The following is a 9,844-nucleotide window of genomic DNA, read 5'->3' as shown; positions in this document are numbered from 1 at the left end:
CGCCCGGCGCCGGGCAGGGCAGGGCAGCGGCTCGGCGCCGCCGGGGCAGGTGGCGGAGGGAGCGGGGGGAGCGGAGGGCCCGGCCGGGCTCCAGCTCCCCGCCTCCGGCCCGCGGTGCCCGCCGTGCGGGGGTGGTGGCGGAGGGGGGTCCCCGACCGCCTCTATAAAAGCGGCTGCGATGGCTCTGCCGGCAGAGCCGAGCGGGCGGCGGGCAGGCGGCGGTCTGGACCATGGCGACGGGCGGCGGGCAGCACCTGCCCGTCCTGGTGCTGCCGCTGCTGCTGCTGCTGCTGCTGCTGCTGCTGCTGCTCCGGCCGTGCGAGGCAAGTGCGGGGCGCCCGGCGGGGCCCGCGGCCGGGGGGAACGGGCGGCCGGTCCGGCCCCGTGACCCGGCCCCCGGGGCCGCTGTGTCCCCGCAGGTGAGCGGCCGGGAGCCGGCGTGTCCCCGTCCGTGCGGGCGCTGCCCGGCCGAGCCGCCGCGCTGCGCCCCGGGCGTGCCCGCCGTGCTGGACGGCTGCTCGTGCTGCCTGGTGTGCGCCCGGCAGCGCGGCGAGCCGTGCTCCGCGCTGCTGCCCTGCGACGAGAGCAGCGGCCTCTACTGCGACCGCGGCCCCGAGGACGGCGCGGCCGCCGGCATCTGCATGGGTAGGTGGCGGCGGGGCCGGGACGTCCCCGTCTGTGGCCGGGACACCCTCCCCGGACGCCCGGCCCGCCGCGGGTGTCGCTGCCCCGCGGTTCTGTCCTCCCGGCCGCCCTCCGGCGAAGCGGCCGATCCTCAGCACCACCGGCGCTGCCCCGATGCTGCGGGAGGCGCCCGTGCGGCCGCCCAGGGGCTGGGAGGGCCGGGGACTGCCCCAGCGCCCTCTGCCTCTGCGAAATGCCTCCCCTTTTCCCACTAGTGCTGGAGGGGGACAACTGCGTGTTCGATGGGATGATTTATCGCAATGGGGAGACGTTCCAGCCCAGCTGCAAGTACCAGTGCACCTGCCGCGACGGCCAGATCGGCTGCCTGCCCCGCTGCAACCTGGACCTGCTGCTCCCCGGCCCCGACTGCCCCTTCCCCAGGAAAGTCGAAGTCCCTGGAGAGTGCTGTGAGAAGTGGGTCTGCGACCCTGATGATGAAGTGATTTTGGGAGGTTTTGCTATGGCTGGTGAGGAAACTAAAATTAGTTATTATAGTCATTGTGAGCAGGAGGTGATATCATTGTGAAAATATCCACAGGATTGCCAGATCTAAGGCACATTGCTTGTATGGTCGGGGTTTTTTCTGACATAGAGTGACCAGCATAGCAGTGGTTATGAATAAAGGCAGAGCTCATCAGGTAGTAGAAAGATTCAGAGGATGAATATGCATGGCAGTTTTAAAAGTTAATTAATGTAGTTGCCAATTTTTAAATTCCTGTTTATCTGGTACACATTAGTTCTGTGACCAGAAGAAAACAAGGACAAGGTCCTAATCCTCCAAACATTCCCATACCAAGGGAAAAAAACCCAACAAAATAAAGCTGCAGTCTTTCTAGTTGCTCTGCAAGAATATGTTACAACTTATTTTGTTACAATTTATCACATGTACACTATGACAGTTTAGTCTACAAGAGACTTTCTTCCCACTGAATTCTGCAGCTCTTACAAGTGGTCAGCATGGTAGCTACAATGCCAGTGAATTCCAGCCTGTCTGTGATAGAGTGCTCACAGCATTAAAAACATTACAGAGTACTTGTAGAGGCAGTGGTTATAAACATGGTGAATGGATTTGTAAGAAACCCCAACCCATTCCAAAGTGCAGAACTCAGGCTTTAAAAAAAGCTAGGTAAAATTTTCCCGTTTTTCAGCTTTTCCCTATTTTCATTTTTTTGTACTGAATTATGTCTCTATCCCCTTTTAATTATACTCTAAATTCAACATGGATTTTCATAACTTTCTTCTGAGAGTGGAGGGCACTGCATTCTCTTCCAGTCACTGCTCTTTGTGATCTTGGGCAGTTAGTTATGCCAAAACTCAGCTAATCCATTTTAAAAACAAGTGAGAAAAGATTGAGGAAGAAAAGCTGGAGTAGCTTTTCAGTGTGCTATGAAGTGTTAATTGTAAAGCACATAAGGTATAAACAAAAAGTTTGACACTTTTCTATTACCTTTCCTTTTCTTTGATTTGTCTGATGGTGACAGGCTAATCTGTAAGATGCCTACAGATGAATTGTCTGCATTCTTTCAGCAATGGCCATCCCTCTTGGGAGGCCACCTTTTTTGGATCTTTGCCATTCCAAAGGCAGGAAGGCTGCTGTAGAGGAGCTTAACAGCAAGAGCTGTGACTGACAGCTCGGTTGTATTGTCTCCTCCTGTTTGCTCCCGTGCTAAGCAGCCAACCAAACTATTCAGCAACACTTGCATAGTGCCAGGAGGGCAGGATGGTGGTCAGACGTGACCATGGCTTTAAGTGCCTGTGATAGCTCCTGGAAATGGCTTCCCTCCTGCCTCCTCACCATCACCCTGGCTGCAGGCTGTCAATAATTGACAAGATGGGGTGACTTTATGACTCTCAGGAGTAAAAGGACTTTCATTCCATGCTGTTTATTAGTTTAGATAAAAAATTCAGCCTCTCTCAAGTCATACCTAATATAAATCTTTTTATGACATAGTTTAGGACAGATTTGTGACGTATTTCCATTAGAAAGAACGAAGAATAAAAATATGTTAGGGTTCTAAACTGGTTTAAAAGTTGGCGGTAATTCTTCCAGCTGTGGATTTGAGTGAACAGAATCTAAATTCTTTGCTGATTACATTGATATGCATCTTTCTGGTTTGAGGCTTTTTTTAAGATGTAGGAAATTGCTACTTAGGATTCCTAAAAAGACAGCTTTTAAAATTTCGAAATCCTATTAAAAGCATGGATTTTGAACCTTGTTTTGTCTCACATGTTCCTTCCCAGATATGACAGAGCTCAATTAGATAGTGAGGTTTCATGTGAGTTTCTCTTGTAATAAAGCTCTGTGGGGTTTTGTCTCCAGCCTACAGGCAAGAGGCCACACTCGGGATTGTGTCAGATTCAAGTGCCAATTGTATTGAGCAGACAACAGAATGGAGTGCTTGTTCCACGAGCTGTGGAATGGGCTTTTCCACCCGTGTTACCAACAGGAATCAACAGTGTGAGATGGTGAAGCAGACACGGCTTTGCATGATAAGACCTTGTGAAAATGAAGAGTCATCTGATAAGGTAATCTGCAGAGAGTGAGGCAAGGCAGCTCATCAGCTCTAATTCCAAGGTTGCAATATTAGGGTCTACAATGGTCCAGATGCAGCTGTACATAAATACAGCTTTTAGCATGAGTGCAGCAAGCTGAGTGGGTTTGGTAAAGCATTAGACTCGCTGTGTTTGCTCAGTAGCTTTGTGCTGCACCTCCAGTGGGCCAAGGGAGGTGATTCTGCCCCTCTGCTCCACTCTGGTGACACTCCCCCAGTGCACTGTGTCCAGCTCTGGGGCCCTCAGGAAAGACATGGACTTACTGGAGTTAATCCAGAGGAGGGCCACCAAGGACTGGAGCACCTCCCCTGTGAGGTAAAGCTGAGAGAGTTGGAATTGTTTCATTTGGAGGAGAGGAGGCTTTGGGGAGACCCTACAGCCCCTTGCAGTACTTAAAGGGGACCTATGAGAAGGGTGGGAACAGACTTCTAGTAGGGCCTGTTGTGGTAGGACAAGGACTAAAACAGGTAGATTCAGACTAGATATAAGGGAGAAATTTTGTACCATGAGGGTGGTGAGACACTGTAACAGGTTGCCCAAGGAGGTGGTCAGTGCTGCATTCCCAAATATGTTCAAGGTCAGACTGGACAGTGCTCTCAACAACCTGATATAGTGGAAGATGCCCCTGCTCCTTGCAGGGGGGTTGGATGGGAAAACCTTTAAAGGTCCTTTTCAACCCAAACTGTTCTATGATTCTATGATAATTTAAGTCACCCCAAATGGGTCACATGTATTGCATGTGCAGCTTGACAGTTGACAGTCTAACTTCTCCCACAAATGCAACTGTACTACCTGTACCATGTGCATCAGAGTTGCTTCAGTGATACAGAATGGATATATCAGATTTCTAGTCTGTTGAGCATCTGGAACTGCACAGAAGTGTGTGAAGTGTCTGCTTGATAAATTAAACGTTATCTTAATCCTTATGATGGTTTTTTCCCCCAAAGCAGACCCAATACTGACATTTCTGATGTAAAAAAATTTGTAAATAAGAGAAAATACTTTCATACTTCTACACACTGTGCAAGTGTTTCTATCAGGGAGAATAACATGTACCTAGGTAAGAGCTCCATCAATTTATGTAATGTTCTGAGTGTTAGAAAGCATTTCTAAGGCCTTTGCTGTTTCTAAGGCCTTTGCTGAACAGTCTGCAGTTTTAAATACCATGTTTTGTAAACGAGATGAAACATGTGGGAGGAATTGAGGAGATTACAAGAATGATCAGAAGTCTAGAAAACATGCTCATTTAGGGAAAATCAGATAGAACTGGACTTCTTCTGAATGCAAGGGAAGAGAGAGATTTTTTTCTCATAATCATATTCAGATATTGCGGCCTGTTTTGAGTGCATGGAGGATATAACAAGAAATGGAGAGTTTAGACTGCATAAAATTAAGACATGAGTGAAAATGTACTAGGCAGTAAGAATAATGAACTCTTGGGGTTGTCTGGGGCAGATGTGGAATCTCTGTCATTGAAGACTTCCAAAGATAAGTTAGTGAATCATTTGTTAAAATATAATGTCTAGAGCTGGTTGTGCCTTGAGTCACAGAAATGGGTGATGACTTTTGCAGTTTATTTTGCCCCCTTTTTTCCCCCTGAACCTAGTCCTGTAACTTGCTCATTTGACTTGCTGATTCTCTGATGGAACTACACTAGCCTGAGAAGATTTTCAGTAAAGTTTTTTAATGAATGTAGACTGGGCTTTTCTCAGATGACAAGAGTGGATTTTAATTATTTGGTCCAGTATCATGCTGATGTCGAAGAACAGATCTTCCAGGTGTCACCTGTAGGTAACTACTGTATGGAGGGGCTTGACAGCTGGCCTGCAAGCAAAGCTGAGTTAATAGAAGAAATAACAATTGATGATTTTCGAGTGTATCTATAGCAAGGAAGAAGACAAGGTCATCAGCATAAAAACAGATTAGAAAAGATACATGAAAATTTTTGTAAGCTAGACTAGGTGCATAAGTAGATGTGTATATGTGTCTTTTTAAATTTCTGTTAAACATTTGCCACTAATTGTTTTGCGTCAATGAATATAATAAGTTATTGTGATGTAGTTAATGACCTAAAATCACACTTTTTAAAAATATATAAGCTAGAAAACACGCAGGAAAAAAAACTGTTTTCTTCTTAAACCCTAATCATGTGTGTACATCACGTCTGACCTAACAATGACACTACTGAAGCAGTTTCAGAGTCATCTTGCTGTGGAATGGATAAAGACAGCAAGTTTAAATTGTCAGAGTCGGCCTGTATCTCTGCACATCAGTTGTTAAATGCTGTCTGTCCTATGCAATGATATATCTGCTGTCTCCATCTTTCTCCCAGAAAGGGAAGAGGTGTGTCCGGACGAAGAAGGCCGCGAGAGCCCTTCGCTACGAGTACCGGAACTGCTCGAGCGTGCAGACGTACCGGCCGCGCTTCTGCGGGCTCTGCGGCGACGGGCGCTGCTGCACCCCGCACAGCACCAAAACCATCCACGTCCACTTCCGCTGCCCCCAGGGCACCCTCCTCAAAAAGCCAGTGATGCTCATCAACACCTGCGTCTGTCACAGCAACTGTCCTCAGGGTAACATGGTCTTCTTCCAGCCGTCGGACCCCACGTCTGGTGAAGCAAAATTATGAAAAGCATGAATTAGATAGCACAGAAAGTATAAGCAGTTTATACGAGACTTGACCCACAATCAGGTGAATGTAACAATTGCATATATGAAACTTCTAAAATATTTTTCAGAGTGGTCTTTCAAACTAGGTGCTTTTTTTCCTCCCCCTCATAGTTTATTAAATATCTCATTTTCCATTTGCCCCATCCAAATGTCTTTTATTCACTTGAAGGAAATTTTGTACCTTGGACAGAGCCCTCTTTTTATCTTGATGGTGGCATAAAGATTACAAAGCCAACAGCTAGACTTTCCCCTTGAGTTAAGGGGATCATGCAAGTTTCAGTGGGTGTAAGACTGGGCTTCTTGAGAGCAAATGTATTCCTTGAGGAATACATGATACGGCATCACATAAGCTTCCAGGCTCTTAACTTTACTTTCCATACTGCATATAAACACTCCAGCAGTGTTCTTTTTTCTTTTTAATGAAACTCTGTTTTTTGATGACAGTAAAAATCTTACTGATGGAAGTGTTACATTCTTGTGGCTTATAAAGTTCCTTCTGTCAATACCTCTGGCTCTGAGGATTAAGATTGCACATAGCCCTGGAAATGACATAGGGTAAGATCTCTTATCCTGAAGCACAGCAGGTTGATAGCTGACAGCAGTTACATTTTTCTTTGGTAACTTCACTAGCAGTCTAATCCAAAACCAACTGAAGTCAGTGATGGATAAGAATTTGAGTCTAGTCCATGTGTGTCTGTAGATATAACTATCTGGATGCAAAAGTAATAATATATCTGTAAATTCCTCTAAAATACTAACTGTATCATTTGGTGCTTCATTTCTTAGAAAGGTGTATATGTAAATAGAAACTGTACATACTGTAATATAACTTTACTAAGTAAATAAACTTTATGTGATTCAAAATATTTTTTCCTAAAGTTGTCTTTCTTAAACTACCAGCCTTTAACAGCTAAAAGGAATGGGAAGAAAAAAGGGTCTGCAGACTCCTAAAAACAAAAGATGATTTCTTGTGTTCATGTACCTCATTCTAATCACTGCCTTAAAAGTCATGCAGCGCCTTGCTACAGGGAAGGATGAATCATTTGTGGGGTACATATTAGAAAGGAGGTTTTTTTCAGACTAAGTTAGCCTGGGAGATAGGATGATGTAACTAAGGTTTGTGTGTCCTGAAATATAGTGGTGGTGGTGAGGAATAATTACACGATTCAGAGTTCACATTTGGGTCTGAACGACCAACAAAGTATTTCATTGGGTGATGCAGCACTTCAGCCTCACAAAATCAGCCTGTGACCATGTTTGTGTTAGGTACTCTATGGCAATACCCTCAAGAAGTAAGAGCCTGAGGGTGGCAGTCTCATTCATGTTAAATCATGTATGTAGCAGGATTGTGCCAATAGGTCATAAGTACAATTGTGGAGACATTCACAATTTGACTGTGAGACCCGGTTTAGCCCAGTATGTGTCTGTCAGTGACAGCAGAGTTGTACTTATGCCTCAACTGTTCTATAAGCATGGGGTAGGAAACAACTCTGTCTTGAGAAAAAAAGGCAGAAAGCCAATTCTTAACGTATTTTGGCCTAGTGTTCTACTCCTCTAAAGGAGCTACCAAACTCTGGTTTGGTAATTCCTGAGACACAGGGTGGAATTCAGTTGAAAGTTACTCATTTTAGCCAGTGAAGCCTAAAGTAAAGATAACTATGGGCAAGCATCAACAGCTGGTAGGTTTTTAGTAACTTTTAAGTTATCCTTGAAATTAGGAGGCCCTGGTGCTGATTTAGTTAAGCTTTAGATACATCAGGTCCTCACATGGGGTCTTTGATATCTTTCTCCACTAACTGCACCAATGATTAATTTCTCTGTAGTCATTGCTATTGTTATCAACACATTCCTGCCTGCCTTATGCATTCCAAGCAGCTGGAACAAGACTGTGTTTGTGCATACATACAACACTCCCTGCCTTTGCACAATTTGATTCCTAATCATAGAATCATGGAATAGTTTGGGTTGGAGGGGACCTTTAAGGATCAGCTGGTCCAAACCCTCTCAAAGTGAGCAGGGACATCTTCCAGTGCTTCAGGTTGCTCAGAGTCCTGTAAACTGACACTGAATGTTTCCAGGGATGGGGATCTCCACTTCCCTGGGCAACCTGTTCCAGTGTCTCACTACCCCCATTAAACAAAATTTCTTCATTGTATCTAGTTTGAATCTATCTCTTTTAGCTTAAAACTCCTCTCTCTCAGCCTTTCCTCAGAGGAGAGGTACTCCATCCTTCTGACCAGTTTTGTGGCTCTCCTCTGGACCTGGTCCAAAAGGTCCATATCTTCTAATGTAACACCTTCTGTGCTAGGAATGCCAGGACCTAGACAGGACATGGCCAGAACTCCTCAAAGCAGCTGAGAAGTGATTAAGGAGTAGATCAGAATCCAGGAGAGATGGAAAAAGGGGTTTTTTAAAACCACTTTCACTCCACATCTCCTCCCGCTTCCCCCCTCCACCCCAAAAATCAGGCTGGTTTGTACAATGCTTCTCTAATATAATGCAAACTATCAAGTATTTCTCAGGGTCATCTTGCAAATTACAGGCACCTTGGTTTGCAAGAGATGCATCAACTACTGAGAAATGCAGCAATAATGTCTGGACAAATTTAAACAATTTTTGGATTGAAATAAAATTGTTCACTCACTTCATTTTGACAGTTCCTCTATTCCATCCACACCCAAGTTATTTATACTTGAGCATCAACTCATCACTGCTGCATTGCTTCTCTTCTATCCTTCTGTTTTCTGTTAATGTTATCCAGATTTTTATGTCATTCCTTAAGTTTTACTTTTACTGGATCATACAAACAAAGCCCAGGCACCGGGCAGAAGCAGTTCAATAAGCAGCTTCCACTTTGCAGGCAAGTTAAAAAGCTCATCTGGGATATGAACCCACCACCCTTTGTACATTAAGGTCTAAGGTCATCCACTACTCTTAAGTTTGTGGGTTTTTCCCACTACAAAGACAAGAGTTTTATTTCTGATATTTTTGAAGAGACATAAATGCAGCTTCCTGCTGGGACTCCTCTTGTGGATGGTCCATCCCTTCCTTTGGAAAGGGAACGTGTGCACTATGGTGTATGAGTTCAAGAGCAACTTGAGCAACTCCTTTTGCCTATACTGTTTTCCCAGCACTTTAAACTGCAGTCTGTACTTCAGTAAACCAGTGCCAAAATGCCCCCAGAACCTCTCTTTAACCTTTCTATGTCTTTAACCCATTTTGTGAAAAGGCAATTGCATTGTTATGAGCATTGCAACCTCGACAAAAGAGAAGTGCTATGGTGTTCAAATCCTTTTTAGACATCTTTATGAACACCAGAACAACAGCAATTATCTTTTGGAAGGAACCACAAATGTTTCCTGGACAAAAGGAGCCAAAGATCTGATCCAGTTTTAGTCTCTTTTAGACCATATACAAATACAATACCAATTCAGTGGCTATTTTACCCTAGCTTAATTGATACAGCTTTTCATCTGCTCTCAGTTTGGTTATACATATTTAGATTTGTTTTACTTTAATATGGACAGTTACTACCTCAATCTCTGGGCTAATTTCAGCCTGTTCCTGAAGAAGCCTTTAACACTGAGTTGATTAAGACACAACAGTGGTGTGTCAAACCTGTGAAATTGATATAAGGAAACTCCAATGATAAAAGCCTGAACATTTCTGGTGTAGAACTGTGATTTTCCTAAAGAAGGAAAGTTAAATTACTCAGATTGAGAAAAATTAAAGTAGTTTATTCTCATATCTCCAAGGATTCATATCTGAGCATTTCAGGGAACATCACTCAGAGTTGCAAGGATGGGCCCATACAGCAATGCGTACTGAGTATGTGTTGATGAAACAAGCACAAAATATCTGGTCAGCTTGTTCATCCCAAGTCCTCTGAACAAATGTGTCTTTCCTTTGCTACTGCCAGTGAAGGACTGCCCAAAAA

General features: G+C 44.7%; 1 protein-coding gene across 1 annotated transcript; it reads left to right on the top strand.

Annotated features, from left to right (window-relative positions):
• Nucleotides 1-230: 230 nt before the first annotated feature.
• Nucleotides 231-6,771, top strand: CCN3 (cellular communication network factor 3). Its single transcript, XM_036395148.2, has 4 exons — nucleotides 231-645; nucleotides 900-1,151; nucleotides 3,005-3,210; nucleotides 5,570-6,771. The coding sequence occupies exons 1-4, from the start codon at nucleotides 231-233 to the stop codon at nucleotides 5,864-5,866; spliced, it is 1,170 nt and encodes a 389-aa protein (XP_036251041.2). The 3' UTR covers nucleotides 5,867-6,771.
• The last annotated feature ends 3,073 nt before the right edge of the window (nucleotides 6,772-9,844 follow it).

The sequence above is a fragment of the Molothrus ater genome, chromosome 1, assembly GCF_012460135.2.
Source record: "Molothrus ater isolate BHLD 08-10-18 breed brown headed cowbird chromosome 1, BPBGC_Mater_1.1, whole genome shotgun sequence".
In the NCBI taxonomy this organism is placed as follows: domain Eukaryota; kingdom Metazoa; phylum Chordata; class Aves; order Passeriformes; family Icteridae; genus Molothrus; species Molothrus ater.
The sequence above is the reverse complement of the archived record's forward strand: the minus strand, read 5'-3'. Positions and strand labels throughout refer to the sequence as shown.